This window comes from Alosa sapidissima, chromosome 3 (assembly GCF_018492685.1).
Source record: "Alosa sapidissima isolate fAloSap1 chromosome 3, fAloSap1.pri, whole genome shotgun sequence".
NCBI classification, from domain to species: domain Eukaryota; kingdom Metazoa; phylum Chordata; class Actinopteri; order Clupeiformes; family Clupeidae; genus Alosa; species Alosa sapidissima.
Window position 1 is genome coordinate 29758495 of NC_055959.1, and position 20408 is coordinate 29778902.

At 43.2% G+C, this 20408-nt stretch overlaps 1 protein-coding gene across 3 annotated transcripts in view; it reads left to right on the forward strand.

Moving 5' to 3' along the window:
- The first annotated feature begins 399 nt into the window (after positions 1–399).
- Positions 400–20408, forward strand: part of ttyh3a (tweety family member 3a) — an 81946-nt gene continuing 61937 nt past the window's right edge. For all 3 annotated transcript variants that reach the window (XR_006030668.1, XR_006030667.1, XM_042085369.1), the window contains exons 1-2: positions 400–1642; positions 12960–13129. Coding sequence is in view for 1 of the 3 variants with exons in the window: in XM_042085369.1 (XP_041941303.1) it covers positions 1517–1642; positions 12960–13129 (296 nt within the window). In the remaining 2 variants the exon portion in view is untranslated. The remainder of the gene's footprint in view (positions 1643–12959; positions 13130–20408) is intronic.

A 20408-nucleotide genomic window follows, 5' to 3' on the forward strand; every position in this document is an offset into this window, starting at 1 on the left:
AAGTAGATGGGAGAAATGTAAGATATGTTTAGAAAAAAAAATTGCAGGACCATCCCTAAATAAAATATCAGGATACCTTTACTTTTTCATTTTATCACTACTGTAATTCACAGATAATGTATATTGTTAAGACAAGGGTAAAACTGTTGTGGGTAAATATTCAAATAGGCCTACTACAATAGGCCTAGGCCTACTATAAAATATAACTCCACAACTTCAGGTCTGAACACTGTAGATCAAAGATTCTAGAATCTTTGCTGTAGATGTCTTGACATCATTAAAACGTGTGCGAAAGCTTGCCAGGCATAGCAACAGTAACTAAGGAGGGCGGGACTTAGCGAAGGTTGAATTGATACATTCATAGATTTGACACCAGATGGCGCTGTAAGCAACAACACAATTTACAGATTACCCATTTGTGTTGTTGCATTGGTTATACTGAAGTTGAGACTGACAAGGGGACAGCTTGAGGCCATTGCCTGGTCGAGTTTTCTGCTGTCGGTGTTGCCTTCACTGTTTGGGAGTTTTCTGACTGTGAAAATGGTTCATTGATTAACACCGGACGGAACAAGGGAGGAGAGCAAGGACCAAGTGGCCGGGGCGACCTAGAAAACTAACTGGTGTCTGAACGAACATTACCGATAGGCATGTGGGAAGCTCGGTAACGTTAACGTTAATCAACCGGATTGTAAGTTAAAGAAAACACAGAGGAAAAGCAACGAAGACCCCAGTCAACAACAAATCAGCTGCCTCAGGAGGAAAACTACGACTGTCTAGACTGGGCACTATTTAATAGGTTAACGTTAAGTAGCGGGTTAAATAGCCAGAATGGGGAAGTCGCGGCATTACGGATCTTGATCATTGCGGCTGTCTCACACAACAATAGGCAGCAAGCTAACAGCAAAGGTAGCCAGCTAGCTATCTTTACACTACGTCATCGCCGTGTCTACCAGAGAAAGAATTGGTGGCTATGCTAGCTTAATTGTATGGAGACGGCGATAGGGTTGTTGCAGTATTAGCTTGCCAAGGCAGACTATAGTGTTAGAGGTGTATAGTCCACCGGTAAATTGGGAATAATGAGATTTGCATTAAATCATCAGGTACACAGGGATCAGCTGGCTCCTTAAATCGTGTTTGCCTTGGAGACGGGAGGTGGTACGAGTCAGACCCTTGAGCATCAACTTTATTTTAGGGCCAGCGAAAATAGCTAACAATATGAATTAGCTAGCTAAGGCTAGATTTATTCCACTGGTTTTTAGTTGACATTTGTGGCTTGTTAAGGGACCACGACCAGGCATGTCCCTTTTAACGTTTCTGCTTCAGACATTTGCCTAAGTTTGATAGTCAGATACACTGTATCTTTCACAACAAAACACAGTGTGTTGTGAAAGACCAGAAAACGGAGCCGAGTCTTGGCACGCGCCTAATACAGCACAAGAAAGACTTCTTCACCGCTTGCGAATATCGGTTTACCCCCCCCCCCCCCCCATTCTATATAATTTTAATAACAAACATTATGGCAGCCGTCGTGAACTATTCTCCTCCTTGGTGGGTTAATTTGCTGCACCGAATTCCTCACTTCAATCTACAGTTTGAGCAAACTAGCAGCGATTTTCGTCCCGAGGACTCCTCATACCAACAGGTAAATCGAAAATGACTGTTCTATTTATTTCGATGTTAGCGTTACTTTTCTAGTTTTAACGCGCATGTTTATTTCATTACAATTTTTGGTTATGTCCTCAGTGATATTCAAACCCTAAATTGTTCAGACAAGCTACTGTATGTTCAATATTATTGTTTACCACATGGGTGTTTCACCTTAATTACATCATTAATCATGAACCCTTCTCATATGAAATGGACAGTCAGCAAGACGATTCTGTACTTTGTGGCATAGTTCCCAGAGGTATACTACAGTTGAATTAATAGGAGACGTTATCCAAATCCACCCAACTTGGCTGGGTATTTATTTTCTCTTTAGGAGATTGTTTGTGTTGGGGGGCATTGGTGAAAAGGGAATCCAAAAACTGGACTTGAGACTTTAAATAGCTGGTTGTGTTGACAGACGTACTGTGCCAATGTGACTTCTCATCTTGGATGCACCATTGAGTTTAGGCTCTTTCTTAATACAACAATATTGTGGATTTAATTAGGCCTTAGTACAGACTACTATCATTTTTTGGCTTAATCCATTATCGGGCTAATGATTGAAAATTATGAAACCTGTCAGACTAGTTGGTGAATGGGTGGCATGGTCTGACACCCAGGTTATCTCTTACATGGTTTATCATGTGAACTTGTCCCAGTAGCTTGTGAGATAGGACCACTATCCCTTGCCTTTAGTGGACGTGGTAACTTGTGTCTGTAGGGTGTGCTTCTTAGGCTACCTCTTTGTGTGTTTAGGAAGACAGACAAGGCTGTTGGTGCAGTGTCTGCGTGTGAGCAGCCCAGCACAACTTCACTAAAGATCCCAATCAAAGAGATTGATTTGCCTGCTAGCCGTTACTTTTCCACTTGTAAGTGTGGTAAAGATAACAGAGACTTTTGTATCACTTGCGCTTGGCAACCCATGCTGATTGTTTTTGTGGATGCAGTGATCCTATTTACTTAATTTGGGATCGCTTTCCTAAAACTAAACATTAGGAAGGAAGATGTTTCGGGAGAGATATTCAAAGAAAACTGCTTAATTCAACTTCAACATTTATCTTTTTGATTTTATGGCATGAACATCTTACCTTCTGAATCATTTTTTGTCAGCAGATGACACTTCTCGACTTCTCTGAATTGGTCAATGTCAGACTCAGCAGGCTCTTGCATTACAAGGAACGGAGATGCTAGCACCAGCTCTCGTTATGCTCTGTAATGATATCACTACCACAGAGAGATGACACAGCCAGAACAAAAATAAGAGGGTTTTCCTCACTGGCACTTAGTATCCAATGAGGGAGAAAGGAATTACAGCCAGCCAACATTTTGCTCTTTTGGCTGTGAAGCCTCAGATAACGTAAACACTTTTTAAAGACATACTTTAAGAGTGCATGGTGTCATCAGATGCATCTTTATCCTTAAGCTTAGGTCATCAGAATATGTCACTTTTCAATGGTGGCACACATAGGTAAGAGTGTTGTATTTGGTTAAGTATGCCATCCTTATAATAGGCCTAGACCCTTTCAGTTGAATGTGGACTGTTTGACCTCTGCGAACTTTTGGTATTTATGCGTTAGCTGATGTGTCCTAGTGTTAAGGGCTAAACTTGAGCCACTTAGCCATAACGACCCCTGCTCTAGTCTAGATTAACCCCAGATCCACTCTGGTTTAAGGACCTCTCCTGCAGATGTAGTCTAAGTACATTCTTATGGTGGAATATCACATGCTGACACGAAACCCAGTCCTAGGTTGTCCATAGACCTGTCCTCTTGGAATAGTAGGGTCTTCTATCAGCTGCTAATCCGTTTTGCCCTCGTCATTGTTGATTTTAATGAGAACTGATGCAACGAGCAGTAGGCAGTGCAGCCTTTATTTCTAGATCCCTGTCCAATGCTCTAGGCATTGTCAGGCCATGTCAGTGGCCTGCTCTTTAGCTTCAATGGACAGGGTTTGTCTGAGTAAAGTGTTCCAGTGAGTAATTAGATGTTGTAAGGCAAAGATTAGAGCTTGCAAGCTAAGGCCCCTGCTTTTTAATTATGTCCCAGATGACCTAGTACCTTCCCCCTGGTTATCCATATCTCTGCTCCTTTTTCCTTCTCCCTTTTCTCTCAAATACCTTTGCTCTTTCTCCATTTGTTGTGTGATTTTTTTTTATCTTGTAGTGATTTTGTTCTTGGAATCCATCTTTCTTTCATTCTCTCTCCTATTCGCTGCCTCCCTCCTGGTTTGACCACTGGCGCGTCTCTTCCGGTCACGATCCAGTCTGCTAACAGCAGCCTGAGAAATGATGAGCAGCGCAGCAACTAGCATGGGCATCATTGGTCTGCACAGCTGATGAGGCCTGTTTTTGTGTGTGTGGTGTGGTACAGGGTAGGCCTAAGCCTCATGTTCTTTCAAGTGTGGCACTTGCAAAGTGAATAAAAAAAATAAAAAAATGAGTGTCAGGTCAGCGAGTTAAGGGTTAATCAGCCTCAGCAGCACCATAGGTGCCTTGATGCGCTTAATCACTGAACTTTGCCCCAATTTTCTTTTCTTTTCTTTTTTGCCAAGTACTCGATCGACCCCCCTGGTCTACTTGTTTGAATAATCATTAAGCTTCTCGATGTGAGCATTATTTTCCCACGATCCCCACACTACTTTACTTATCTCCACACCAGGTCAACTAAGTGGACAAGCGAGATGAGGACATTTTCCCTTTTTTCTGGAGGCTGAGACATGCACCCTCCCCCTTTCCCTGACGACTTCCTCGCCAAGGCCAAAGCTGTGAGAAGTTTAAGGGGACAATACAGCTTTCAGTAGAGTTGTGGACAAAAGCCAAGTGTCAAAGTTTTTGGGGGGGAAGCGGGCAGTCAAGAGTCACTTAAAAAGACAGAGGGGAAGGAGGGGGGGTGGAGTGGAGTAGGATGGGGTGGGGAGGTGGCAATCATCATGATCTGGATAGATGAGACTGGAGCAGTTCTCATTTGGGTATGAACAGACAGGGCAGAAAGTGCACATAGGGACGGGGGCACAGGTTACAGGGCCGTACCTCGACAGCTCACTGGGTCTGACGAGACGACATGGGCAAAATGCCTGGGGCTTGGGCTGGCTGGCCGGCCAAAAAAGAATCACCGTCATAACAAATAATAGATCAGACTGAGGACTGAGCTCATGCTGGCCTCACAAGTCCCCTGAACCAAGTAATGAATGGTTCCAAAATACTAGTCTAGATGACAATAGTATTTATTTTTCTCAATTAGAGCGGATGAAGTAAACCTGAAAGTATGAAGGAAAGCTGAAGTTTTGTGGAAACATAAATAAACTGTTACTGAGTTTCTTTAAGACCACCGTTGTCACTCTATGGGATTCCATGCCTTTGTTCTGCTGTTAATCCCATGTCACTCATTAGACAGTCCAGCCCCTTTAAAGATTAGATTGAGAAACCTGTTGTCGGTAATAGGATTGAAATACCCGATTTGTGCTCACGGCTGTTTAACACAGGTCTCAGGTCTGAAAGGTCTACCCATTAAACAATTGAAAGCTGTCATAACGGGTTCTAGCAGCAGATGGCTGAAAATGTTCTCACATCAATTTTCAAAACTTGCTGAATGATGAAGCACTACACTCTTCTATGAATAATGGCTAAAGGGTTCTACATATTGGTTCAACAAATGGTATGCTAAGGCCTGTATTTTGTCACATATTATTGAAATGGCTATATATTTTCTGCAAAAAAACAGCAATGCATCTCTTGTTGCTAATTTTGGCCCTCCCTTATTCCACCAGTCTGTAATTGTCCTATTCTACCAGAATGGTGCAAGTCTGCTTATTATGCTGACTGGAAGGGTTAACATGCACCACCAACGCGCCGCAACAGGCTTTCCCACACCCACACCCTCTCCCTCTCCCTCTCCCATGGCTGTGTGTTAGTGTGGGGGAGGTTTGGGAACGCTCTAGCTGCTGGTTTACAGATTAGATATTCTGGGGGAACGCAACCTCTTATTTCTCGGTCTCCTTACAATCTATAAGGAGAAAAAGGGGGAGAAATCCCCTCACCTGATTTCTTCAATTATTCCATCACGTTACACTGTGCTGGGTGTCCTCTGAAGCTCTGGGAAGGGAAGGCATGCTAAGCTAAGCTGTTTTGTCAGCCCTGTTTTTGCCTGGGCTTTGACAGAAACTGACAAGAGCTTGTCAGCTGGCCAGACAGGAAGTACTAACTGTTTCTCACAGTGGTATACCTTGCCAGTTGCCTTGTCTGGCTGTTTGGTGTTATTTGCCAGCTCAAGCAAAAGGAATGCTTAGGTCAAACATGTCCCAAGTAAATTCCTTTGAAGTGAGCAGTCAGTGGGACGGTTGCTTGTTGTGAGGAAGTTTTCCTATGAAGAGCATAATCACTCAACCTTGTTGACGGATCATCATGAAGAAGAGGAAAATACAATATTGTGCACTTATAGCCAATATAGCCATTATAGCCATTTTTTTTACAATCTTCATATGATGTTAATGGATGGGTGTATGTGTGTGGTCTTGTTTACGCTATTTCTGTTGTGGTACCCACTGTTTTTTGCCCCAATGTGTGTGTGTGCGCGTGTGTGTGAGTGACAGATGGGGCATCTTTTACCACTCTACCACCACTACAGGCTACATAAGCTATCTGAGCAGGTTGTCACCTCTGAAGCCACAGTGTAAACAGCTTCACATTTTTTCCCATACAATGTGGGGAACCAGTACAGTCTCTCCAGTGCTAAAAAAGATGAATCATGGTGATTAGTTGGGAGGGTGAAGGGGTGTTTGGGGAGAGACTCGTTTTAGTCGTGGCCAAGGCCCTTGCTCTCCAACTGTAGTAGAGATTTATAGGCTCCCAAATGGAGGACTCACCATAAGTCAGCCCGGGAGACCATGAGCTGACCTGTTTAAGAGCTGACCTGAGAACGAGGTGAAACCTTAATGGGCCATGCCAGCAGCTACAGTAGAGTTTCATCAGGGAGTCCAATAGAAATTGACTTGAGGAAAACTTTTGTACTATGTAACAATGTGGAAATCGACTCCTCATGCCTTGAACCTCAAATTAGCACCTTTTTTATTTACTGTTTACTGCTCAATGGACTAGATTATGTATGCTGTTTCTTGAAAATATCTTTTTATTTTTTTTTTGTTTCCTGTCTGATCTAGATTGGTCAAGTAGCACGTTGCATGTCTTGTGGTATAAAGATGCCTTGTTCTGGGATCCGCCAGTAGACAGAGCGTCCTTGGTGTACGGCTTGTAGAGGAAGCAGTAAACTTCCTCTATTCCACTCTATAGCTCTGAAAGCTTACTCTATGAGCTCTTGTGTATCTCTCAGAAAACAAAGGCCTGCTCAGTAACTTAATGAGGGATTTTAGTTTCCTGATTCAAGTTTGTAGCCTGCAGGAATGTTTTTATGGAAGGTCCCCCACTGGGGGTGGAGATTTTTTGAGATTTCAGAGGGGAAACTTTCTTTGATGTAACCTTACTGGTATTTTCTTAATCAGAAAGTGTTTTTTCATCTTTTCCTTGCACTTAAAAGCAAGTTGAATTTTGAAAATGCTTCACTCCAATGACTATTGAATTGCGCTGAATGTTTTCAAGGCCAGGGCTAGTCTCAGCTGCACACCACAACTTTAGGGAAGAGCTGGGAATTGCAGTCTCATCATTCCCACTGTTTGGTTGACTTTCGCAGCAGAAGGATTAAGAGCGGCTGTTCACAAGACGCATTCCCCTCTTGGAGACGGAAAGTGGAATGCTTGTGGAAGACCAGACCAAAAAACATTTCAACGTTTCGTCATCAAAACAGCTTGCACAGACAGCATTAGGAATTCTCTCTGCTGACTCAGATGTCTGGATCGAATTAGTCTAGCTATGCTACCGCTAACCGTGGTCTCGCAGTGCATACTGTAGCAGCAAATGTGCACCAGCTCTCCAGTACAACAAAAAGACTGTCAGTCCTGGCTGTAACTGTGTCTACACTCTACAGTGAGTGTCAATGTCTTTTCAATCGCTACAGTAAACCATCTGCGTTAATGCCATTGAGTGGAAAACAGCAATGGCAACCATTGGTGTGTGTCCAGCCCCAGCCGATGGTTATAATTAGGGTCACGTTTTCTCCTGGCTAGCCACTCTCCTCTGTCCGACTCTTCTGACACAGTGCTGGCCTCCATTCACTGATGAGTGAGGGGCAGGAGGTGGTCCATTAGGATAATCTGGACGAGATTACACTGTGTGCTGAAAAGGGTTGGGGTGCGGTCCTTCTTCCTGTTTATAACCTTCCCCATTGCAGAAAATTCACAACAGTCAGGAAGATAGTCTGGGATTAAAATCTGGGTAATTACAGTCAAAGCTGCTGACCGATTTCTCACAGGCATAAATAAATAAATAAAAACACATGAAGAAGGTGGGGGCATTACAGCAGTGTGACCTACATATTTAATGGACTCGACACACAGAGTGCAAGTGGAAGTGTTCTGTATACTGTGCTGTGGTGTTAAGCCATTTCTCACATAGATGCACAAGTACTCTCCCTCTCTCTCGCTTTTCCCTCTCTCACTTTCTCACTCGTCTTCTTGTGCTGTTTCTCTCATTCTCTTTTGCTCTCTTCCTCTCTTCTCTCTCTGTTTCTCATTCTCCCTATCTCTCTCTGTATCACTGCAATCCATCGCTCCATCTCCCTTGTTCTCATGCATGCTCACAGGCCCTCGGGCCCTCAAAGATCACCAGATGGATGCCTTTTCACATCAGGTCCTGTGCAATAATTGGGTGCCCACACCATATGACTTAGAGAGAGAGAGAGACCTTGCTAATGGTGGCCATTTGAAATATTGCTCCTCAGCAGGTTCTCTGGCTCATCCTGAGTTTTGATATGGTCTTTAAACATTCATTTTTAATGAATCTCATTTTCTTCAGAGAAATGTAAAGTATTGAATAATAATAACTAGAGAACTACAGTATATAGCAAACTGATTTAGCATCTAGACTAATTCTTTACATTCTTTAGTCTTTGACACTGTCTAGGACTGTCATTAGGATAGTGACAATTTGGGATGGAACTGACAGTGCTAATTTGTCAAATTGATAGTGCACCATCATACTCATTGTGGTAGTGCTGCCCAATTAGCTCTTAATGGAGAGCTCTGGTACTGCATCATTTCTGGGCCTTGCTAATGGACCGGGATTGGCAAGAGCTCTTGCTCATTGAAAATAAAGGCATTTAAAGCCGGTATTAATAGTTTCATAAACTGACATTGGCAGTGCTCCCAGGTTGGCATGGGACCAAACTGTCAAAATGTTTTTCCTTCTCTCGTTTACTATCTCACTTACCTGTTAAGTTTGACTCCCTCCAGGGCCTAAATTTCACTGCGGGATTGCGGGTATTGCGCATAATTTGTTCAAGTCCTGCAACTCTAGCCATCATAATGCGAGAAATACGCAACCATGGCAAACTTTTACATCTCCTTGGTAACCACCCTGCTAGCTCAGGTCACGTCTGCCAGTAATGCTCACTAAAATCATTAGTGAACATTGCAAAACACTTGATCCCAGAAAGGTTGTCTTTGATTTGTTAGTTTTTTGAACATTTATTATATCTAATGACATAGAAAACATAATGAATTGCATCCACATATATCCTTATGCACTATGCACAACTTTTATTCACTTAAACCGTCAGGATGAAGGCTAATTACTCTCACGTATTTCTTAAAGTGATAGGCACTCAGTTACACCTACACATCACCAATTTGCACTCAATTAGACCTACACTCCACATTAAAGATATGCCTAAATGTAATGGTTTAAAAATCAATATGAAGCATTCAAATGACTAAATATGTTTAGCTACTAGTAATTACTAGTAAAATACTATACATTATTAACTAAATACACTCTATATGAATTAAAAAATATATGAAATAGAAACATATCACACAGGCCATCATTTTCAGTGTGTGTTTGTGTGTGTGGAGAGAGTCAAGCAGAATGGCCACTGTTGACTGCTGAATGATCCCACTATATTCAATATTACTGATGACGTCAAGGTGCAGTGTTTCCCACAGAATTGGATCAATTTGTGGCGGTAGCTGACTTGGACCGGGGGGGGGGTTGGGGGGTATTAAGATCGTCTTGGTAGTGTATAGGTCTAATTGAGTGCCTGTCACTTTAAGATGTTTGTGAGGGAACCCTTGCAATTGTGACACAGTTAAAAGGCTGCTGATGTGTGGATGCAATTCATTTTTCTGCAACATTTTCTACATAGTTAAAATAAAGGTTTGTACTTCTCCTTGGGACAAGCACTTTTGAATTTTGAAAAACACTTTTCCATTTACATCGGGATTTTGCAAACATTCAGTGTCAGAGTCAATAAAATGAGCCCTTCAACGAAATTGACAAGCCGCTGTAAGTGCTAAGCATGCTAAATTCGACATCCAAACAGTATTCTAACGTTAGCTTTGAGATACTGCTTGATTGCATAACTTAACTTAGTTTAGTCTCTTCAATGTAGCCTACTATGTTGTGATAAGACCTTAGCAGAGTTAACTTAAATGCAGCAGTTTTGAACAAATTTGCGCAGCATGGTCACGATGCTAAGCAGATTTAATAGCAATTTAGCCAGACGTCTTCTATGCAATGCTTCTATGTGCCAACAACAATCGTGAATATTTTGTTAAATGCACATGCAGAGGAGGGGCAGCAGGCTACGAGAGAGAGCGGGGCGGGGTAAGGAAAGGCTGCGTGTGTAAAAAGCGCAGCTCAATGGCAATGCAAGGATTTGATCTCATATTTAATTTAAATTAAATTAAATTAAACATAGAATATTAATCTGTGACGGCCGATTTTGATTTTGTGGCGCCCTTATCGAAAAAAGTATTGAAATCGCAATTCTTGACTTGGTATCCTAATCGACCCCACCAAATTGTGTAAATCCCCCTTATATGAATAATCTAAGGGGGGAATCCCCCCCCCCCATTTTGAAAAATGAATTTTAAGCCCTGCCCTCTGATGGGAGATCTCATCCCCTTGTACATTTTAATGTTCATTAAGTTGGGGTATATTGCACTCAGTTTGATATTTTGCTGCAAGTAACCTTCTATTCCGTGTTTTGGCATTTTCATTGTTTTAGCCCAAATGTCCACTGTCTCATTTGTTATATGAAATGATCCCAACATGTTTGTAGCCAGAATGAAGACTGCTGGCTAATGAAAAAGATATGATTACTTTTTACCGTCTGCTTTTAACCTCTCCCTCTGGAATGCCATTCAGTCATTGAAAAATAAATTAAAACCAGAAGGCAAAGGCTTATAAATTGTGGATTATTTGGATTGTCCACAATTTTCCCTTGATCTGCCATCACACTGAGTGGACAGCCCTTTATTCATACCTCACTGCCAGTGGGCATAGTAGAGAACTGAAACACAACGTCTAAATATAGTCTCGTTGTTGGGTTTAGCACGCAGGAACTGGACTGAATGTTTTAGGAGCCATTTCCTTTTTTTGCCCCATAATAACCCATATAGAAATGTTATCATGTGCAAATGCAAAACAGCTGCCTTTGCTCGGCAGTAATAATGGGTGCCTTTCCGTGGAAGCTGCTAAATCAGCAGAGTCAGGAAAAGGAGTGGAGCAAAAGTAAAACATTCCCTCTGTCCTCCACCCTCAGTCCCAGTCACGTTGTCTAGGCCTGTCCAGTCCCATCATTCCCTAAGAGACCACAAGGACATAGCCACTGACTTTCCGTGAAAGTATCGTTCAGTAAGGCCCAGCCTGCATTAGTGAGGACAGTGCCATGCTGCAGCACAGATCAGATTTATTATCCTAAATGATACATGGCGTCATTAGATGTCTATGTGCTTAGCCACCCCCAAAGAGAGGAAAACTATTCTATTCTTATGCAGGGGTCAGTCAGTAATGGACATGGCCACATACTTTGTCTAAAGCAGCCAAAAAAAGAAGCCAAAGGCCTTGGCCTCACCCCTCATGCCTTTTGTTGTTTCGTCTGACTGCATGGAGCATGCAGATATTCATTTTCTTCATAGCAGGAGTCATGTGAACCACAGGCCCATTTTTCTTTTTTTTTGTGTTTGGCTGGTTGGTATCTAAACCCGGTGCTCTCCAAATACTCATAAAGTCACTGGGGTCTGGGCTTTTGGAACAGACACAATAGACCCCCCAAGCTGCCTGTGATCACAGTGCAAGAGCTTGACCGACAGTTTGGCAGTTGTTGAAAGGCATCGAGTGGAACTATTAGTTGATGTGCTTTTTAATATTTTTTCTTTATATTGGTGGTGGTTTTCAAACACTTGGCGGAACACTTGAGTTCAATGAGTGCATAGGGATTAGTCCTAACGAATTGTTGCTGACCACCATTCCTATTGAGTTGCCTTAAAACAGTGGTTTGGGAAGGAGCAAGACGCCCAGGAACCTGTGCAGTACACCAGACAACAGAGATTTGTGACGGACTTTGATAAAACTGCTTAACCATTTCGAGCGAAATCCCCTCAGTGACGGCAGTGTGGCCAAAAATATAACAGTCCCATTCCTCATTGACCTTAAACTCACTGACACCCCTTTGCAGATGACTAGTGTCATTTTTTATTTTTAATCTATAGGACCATTTGTCCACACAACAAATATCTAGATCCACAACAGCATTGGCAAAATAAACAGTTTGTGGCCATGACTCCGTCTGTGGTGTTGTTGAGTTTGAGGACAGACGTGCTCAGGAGCGAACAGATGGGTGGCGAAGTGAGAATTGTCCGCTGGTGAACCTGCGAAACGGGGCCATAGGATCAGACGGAACGTGAGATTAATCATGTGTGAAGTCACGGCACAACCACTCTGCGAGATTGTGTTTGTGTGAGGGGGGTTGGATTTGTAGTAATGCTGAATTTCTCAATGCTAACTCTCCTCCAACTTGTTGTGTGATCCTGCCTCCAAATTCTTGGGTCATCATGATGAAATTCAGTGTAATGCTATGTTGGTTTCCAATAGAATAAATTCTGTAATTGGCAGTTAAGGTTATTTTGTCACTGTCAAATTTAAATTTTAAAGCTTTTTTTCAGGGCCTCTAAAAAGCTTCTTATGCTCAAGCTATAATAGTTTCTTTATTTGAGATTCGGATTGTAGGACATTTAAATAAGCAGGAAACAAGGCTCTCGGAAATGCTTGAATCATTGGTATTAAATATTAACATTGCAGGCCAGAAGCCCTGTTCCAAAATGGAGTATCTCACTGCACTCCTAGGTCTCTCCTCTACTATTGTCTAGTCCCATCTGTGCTCTTGAGTGATGGGATTGTGTCCTGTGCTTTGTGTCCTGCTCAGGCCATCCTGCTGGTGGGAGGAGTGGCACTGGCATGCCTGGCGCTGGACCTCATCTTCCTGCTCTTCTACTCCTTCTGGCTCTGCTGCCGGCGCAAGAAGACCGAGGAGACGTCCAGCGCTGACTGCTGCTGCACCGCGTGGTGTGTTATCATCGCCACTCTCGTCTGCAGGTGAGTGAGGATGGAAAGTCCCCAGATAACCAGCAGCGCCGCTAAAGGGGAAATACAGTGAACTTTACTCCCAAATAAACGGATTAGACTGTAATAAAGTTATTGTAGTGACGTGATTGTGCTGAGGCAAAAGTTTCCGTAACTCCAGCTAACACCCACATAGCTCTACTGTATTGCTTTGAGTCAGTTATGATCAGTTAGTGAACGGTACACAGGATGTTCACTTGAAAAAGATCAGTCTCAGTTTGGAAAGAGTTAGAAACTTTTTGTGACGTTGTCAGGGTCAGGATGTTGGAATCATGGTCAGCCTGGGACAGAGTATCTCTGTTGATCTCACCTCAGCTCTTAACACTCATCATCTCTGTCTTTGGACACATGGATGCTTTATGTATAGTCACACCACTTTCACTCATTAAAAGCCATGCATCAAGCTGACCTGGTCAGGAAGCATTAATGTTAATTTGGCAAGATCTGTCAGGCTACCTACATTAGTAGTGGTGGCCTGGAATCATGAAGCAATCGGACAAATTGCGTCATAACAGGTGTTGACCTTCCAAGCCTCTCCGGAACAGGTGACTATAGTAGTTTGGCTGGCAGCCACTCTGTCTGCCGGTGAGAATTTACGATCTGTTTACCCCAAGCAGAACAGCCCTCATCAGTCAGGAGCTGGGCAGAGATCGCAGGATCGCACAGGCTAATGAACCTCGCACACTGTGCACCGGGAGTGTGAAGCCATGCCGCAGCAAATGCAATCACACTGGGACTGCATTGACCATTGCCACTAGCACACAGAAATGCGCAGTGACGTTGTATCAGTGTCCAGCATCTCTTCAGGTTCAGGCAGTCGGTCTCAGTTATAGGTGATTTGGGGGGTAGGTGGTTATTTCATGAGATGAGCCACCGTCTTCATTTTCCTGAAGACGGTGGAGCGCTGCATTGAGTCACAGCACATTATAGCAGCACAAAGCCTCTCTGTCAGAATGGAGGTATTTTTAGTTCTAATCCTTTTCCTCACTTCACGGTCTCTTCAGTCGTGGTGTGGCAGAGTGACTAGTTAACTATTCTCAGCCACTTTGCCAGATGGTATCTGAGAAAACTGCACTGAAATAGGCATGTCTTGTGTATTACTAGAGGGGGTGAGGGAGGAAGAGGAGGAAAGAGGTTAACTGAGCACTCTTCATTAAAGCATGTCAGAAATGTACTTTGTCCTTCTATTACTATCCACCCTTTTGCATTTAAATGCTTCTGAAACAGCTGCGTCTCCTTCATCAAGATGGTCAAAGAACACCAGATATAATGAATTGAAACAACAACTTTTCTTGTCTATGTCCACTATCAACTTGAATTGCCTGTGCAACAGAAATTGCACCTATTGTTTCACTGGTGGAAGAGCATAGTGGTGTAACTCTACTGACACAGATTGCCCCTGACCCAGTAATTGTAGATTAACTGACTCTCCACATGGCGGGACTGCAGTCTGCCCTTATCAGATGTTAAGCAGGCTTTCCCCTACTTGCCTTTCATCCTTAATGACAGGATGATTTGGACACATGAGCATGAGCTAGGTAGGATTTCTGGCTCTGTGATAGCTATGGATGAGCCGGTTGGGTCAACAATATAGACATGTGCTGCTCAAGGGGTTATAATTCACGTTTGTATGTCAGCAAAGTGCACTAGGGAATACATAAGACCCTGAACAACTACTGAATATAGATCATGAATACAATGTCTCTCGAAAAACGTATTACTATCCAAATGCTCAAAAATTATCTTAGAATAGTTGGATGAACACCCAGTTGGAGAGACCTGGAGTGATCACAGGACATGGATTGATTAAGCAACTATAGAAGAGGACTCTGCTGTCCCACTCTGCAGAGAAGCGTTTTAGTTTGGCTGCAAGTAAGGAATCATGGGACAGATGGCTGTGCTTACGTTGCTGAAGCATGCTGTGCTTCCAAACAGGGATGTGCTTGGCTCCTAATGAATTGGTCATCCACTTCCCTGTTCTTCAGAATGAACAGATAATTCTGTCACTCTAGACTACTCCTCAAGATGTGTTCTTTTTTAAAGCCATGCGCTTTATTTATTTATATAAGTATAATACCTTACACAACCTTCTGTTACCTTAACTGAATAAGAACGTAGGCTGTGCAATTCCACCTTGAATCTGTGAATGTTGTATTGAATGCAAACTGTATTGGAATTGTGAGAGCATTGTTTTCTACTCTGTTCTTCTGAACAGAAGACATCAGCCTGCATCCAAATGTTGGGTGGGAAAAAATGGTATTGTCACAGCAGCTAAACCGCCACGCAGGCACAAAGGTTCTGGTTTCCATGGAAACACCTTTTCTTAGCAGTATGGCATGGGACCCACAAGTCCAGCCCACCCCCATCTCTTTTCCATCATAAGGGGACATTTCACAGCCTGTCCTGTGCTTGTGATCATGACCTCTAAATCTTTGGAAATGTCATCAGGCTTCCCACAAGCTAGATCAGTGGTGGTTGAGAGAGACATTAAGAACAACGTTGAGTGAAGTCTCTCTCTGTCTGTCCTCTCTCTCTCTCTGTCACACACACACACACACACACACAGGTATAAGCATACACTGTAATCACTGCTGTGATTTCATTGAAAGGGCAATAACCACATACATCTGCTGAGAGCTTCATCTGGTGTCAAGCTAAGCTAAAATAGAGTGACAAGCACGCTGATGTCAGGAAGGACAACTGACAACCCTCTCTTACGTTCCCGGCCCTGTCCCTTCCCCCCCCCCCCCCCGACTCCTTCCTCAGGGCTGTCAGTCACTCATTGTGACATCTGAGGTCTTTATGGCCTGCACAGATTACTCCATTCCTGATGACCCTCTGAAGCGATTCACATAAAGGTGCCGAGTCCCACGGAGGTGTTCAATCCGAGTCGCTGAGCTCAGTGGTCCTTTTCCTTTGTGTGTCCTCACGTGCCTGTCCCATCGGTGTCCACGGTGATGGACAGGCCACCTTGTGACTGGACCTTTCTTTGAGAAATGGAATCAATGTGAGGTGTATAGTTTTTTTTCTGTAGGTGCTCCTCTTCCGTACTCCACTTTTACTCTGTGGGAAAGATGTGTTTGTGAAGTCAAATGTTAAATGAGCATTATTTGAAGTTGCATTGAAATTTACTGGATCAACCGCTCCGAGTGGTACCCCAATCCATGATTATTTGACAAGAATTAGTAAATAGGTGAGATCCATTCAGTGTTTAGTGTTTTTATTTGTAAATGTGCTACCAAACCACATTAGGACTTTAGGGTTTGGTATTGTATGACCTTGGCTGGGATCCCAATGAGATGAGTCTCTTATGTAGCAACTGTCACTGAAATGGTGTTTCATTCTCTGTAATGTGATGTTCTGCCTTCCGGTGAGATGAGCAGGGACAGCTCCCCTTCAGGCTCCAGAACTATGACACCGGATGTCATCAAAATAAACGTTCTCTCTCCTCTCTCTCATTTCTATCTCCTCTCTCTCCCATTCTTTCTCTCTACACCTCCATTCTGCTATTTTCCTTATCTCTCTCTCGCTTGCTGTCCTCTCCATCTCTGTGTCGCTCACCATGTCTCTCTTGTCCCCGTTTCTCATTCTCTTTCTCATTCCTCTACACAATCCCAGACCCCTTTTGTATCTCTGCTTTTCTTCTTGTCTTTCGGTCATCTGCCCGTCTTTGCTGTTCATTTCCTCACCATTTACTCTTCGCTTTCATGCCACATCTCTGCATATCTTCATCTCTCTCTCTCTCTCTCTCTCGCTCTCTTTCTCTCCCTCTTTCTCTCACTTTTTTCTCTCCCTCTCTCTCTCTCTCCCCATCTCTCTCTCTCCTGGTGGGTACCCAGGCCCTGCATGTCTGTACATGCTGTGTGTGCATGTACGTGCCCACCCATCCATGTAACCAGCCTGCCTGCCAGCCTGCCAGCAGCTGCCTTCCTGTGGGACCCTCTTCTCCTGGGCACATCTGTTGTGGCAGCGGAGTGGGACGCGATAGAGACATATAGAGAGAAAAGACAGAAACAGAGAAACAGAAAAGAGAGGGAGGGACAGAAACAGAGAAAAGAGGTAGGGAGAGAGACTACCCCAGTACAGTGCAAGAAGAATACAAGCTACAAAAAGATGGAGATATGGAGAATGAGCCCCCCATGTAGAGTGAGAGAAAGTGGAATAGAACACTATGTCCAATATTTCAATATGTGGTTTAATGTTCTGCATTTCTCATTAGTGGGTCACTTTGACGCTAAAAGTAAGATTCTATGTAATGACTGTATAATATCTGTACTGTCCCTGTGTATATCTGTGTGTGACGATTTATTTAGATAAGCGTGAATATTATAACTTTGCAGTGTTTCACTGTTCTGCATGGCTGCGTCAGTAGCTATCTGCTCTGGATTGCCAGGTTGCCACTAATCAGAGTCTGATTCAGTGTAGTCCATGTGAGATGAGAAGACCAACGGCATCTCCCGTCAGCCTGGAAGGATACTTAAACCCTAACTATTCCCTTGTCTAGTTAGAGCAGCTGATAGATCTTTAGGTAAAGTCATGCTGTCTCTCCCTTGATGCTTGATCATTGTAAATAAACTCTGTTCCTGATTTTTCATACTATTGGTCTGACTGGGTCTCTATTCATCTGTGGTATCAAAATTACCATCAAGAGGGACCACAGTGAAAGTTTTCCAAGGGGAGAGTGTTGCAGCATATGGCATGGATTACAGCAACCTGCTCAAAGCAGAAATCTGAGTCCCATTGTTCACATCATCCTGTCATCTCTTTCCTGGCCTGCAACCATAGGAACAACAGAAAAATGATGGAGTTAAGAAGAGTGCTGCTTCACATAGAAAGGGATTCATATCATGCATTCTTAAACTAAGACTTTTGCTTGGACTTGGACCATGTCTACTTTAAGCCCTTCTTGTCAGTTGTAAATATTATATCACTAACCGTCCTGCTGTTTACTTAATTTGTTTGGATGTTGAAGATTATGGTGCTGTTATCTCTGCACGTGCACAGATATACGCACACACACACACACACACACACACACACACACACACACACACACACACACACAATTAGAAACCCACAGGTCCAGCCCACCCCCATCTCTTTTCCATCATAAGGGGACATTTCGCAGCCTGTCCTGTTCTTGTGATCATGACCTCTAAATCTTTGGAAATGTCATCAGGCTTTCCACAAGCTAGATCAGTGGTGGTTGAGAGAGACATTTAAGAACAACGTTGAGTGCAGTCTCTCTGTCTGTCCTCTCTCTCTCTGTCACACACACACACACACATAGGTATAAGCATACACTGTAATCACTGCTGTGATTTCTGATCACTGTGATCACTGCTTAGAATCTTTGAAACTATGTCAGGAGTGAACTCCTATGCAAACACACACACGGAGGGGCACACACGGTTTCTTCGTCTATTATCACTGCAGAAGAGGCAGGCAGCCATCGCCTTTCTCAGCAAAAATTGGCTCTGTTTACTCATCTCATCTTGCCTGAGAATGTAGAGCACAGGCACATATCTGTTGGCCAGACTGACAGTCTGTGTCCCTCACGTCTCTCCTGATTCGGCCGGATGTACCCAGCAGCAGCAGGAAACCCCTCACAGGGCCCAGAGCGTGCACTCCATGGTGTTGCCAAAACCACAATCCCTTCTGGTTGTAAATGTAATCAAATATGCTAAGTCGTTGAATTGTTGTTGTTTCCAGTAAAAAAGTAAAAGGTTAGGGACTGAGACAGTGTTCAGTTTGATTTGATTAATTGCAACATGGTCTGGAAGTAGTGGGAGCCAGCAGCAAGCTTTCCACTTGTGCTTAGTGTTAATCAAAGGCTATTCTTCCATACTCAAACAAATGCCTGTTATTCTTTGAGACCATGAGTCAGATACATCTGAGTGCCTGTTAGCTTTTTGTTCTGTCTCGCAGCGCACATAAAATGGAACGCATATGTACGCATAGAAAGAATTCAACATACTTGTACGTAAAAGAGATGTTAAACAAAATGGTGGGTCACAAAATGGAGGAGCACCAAGAGAAGCACTTAAGAGTCTCCACGCTGTCATTATTTATTCATTTCACCAAAAAACGAAATGCATTCCGATCATACAATTCATGTTAGGCTGGCTTCCTACTGTCTTACGTCAGGTGCACTCAAACCTGGATCACCTCACGTGTACAAGGCTAAAAACTCAGCATCTTCATTTAATTCGCTTCGTCATTCTGGACTCACAAAAGGTAGATGTGGATACATAGGGAGAACACACAAAAAAGGAAAAACGGAGAAGAAATAATAGTAGTGCTTAAGTGCAAACATAGAGGTGCTGAGGGCAGTGAAAAAAGAGGTGTTTCATTTAAAGTTTGAACAGGCAGGCTGCAGTACTGATGCGTATGCTGCAAAAAATAGCTTTCACTTTAATCAATGGAAGTAGCTACACCAGACATGAAAGCAGTGCGTCCATTAAAAAAAAAAAATAGATCGGTCTTAAATAATTTTTATGCTCTGGGGGTAGCTGTGGCGCAGCAGGCTACAGTGCCCATACCATGTACGAGTCCAAGTGCCCACGGGGACCCAGGTTCGAATCCAGCCTGCAGTCATGTCCCGATCCCACCCCATCTCTCTCTCCCACTCCTTCCTGTCTATCTTCACTGTCCTATCCGAATAAAGGCAAAAAGCCCCAAAAATATACTTTAAAAAAAAATATATAATAATTTTTGTGCTCTGCTAACAGAGCGCTTCAATTGTGCATCTATTGTAGCCCTGCTGTTAGATAAGAACTTGTCAAGAGTGTACACTATGTTCACAGCATCCCTGTATCGGGCCAAATGGTGATTTTATGATACTGATATTTTTCACTGTCTTCAAACACTCAGGAGCGACAAAATGTCCCGGACTCCAGGTATTTGCAGGGATTTGAAGTTAATGCTATTGGCATGTTTATTATTTACAACTTTCAACAGTGTTAATATGGCACATGTAACTCATGTAGCACATTGTTGAGCTCTGTTCACTGGCATTGCTTGGGGCTGTGCTGTTGCATAATTAAAGATTATAGAAAATCCTAGGTAATTTCCCAGGACTGTAACTGCATTTATGCAAATCAGCTTTAGCCTTGGCACTGCTCCCACATCAAACAAGGTTGACAAGTCTGCAGAGGAATGCCACCCTTCAGTGCCTATTAGGACACTTGCATTAGGGTGCATTACATAGGATCTATGTGGCATTAGGGGGCATCACAATAATTTAGGGCAA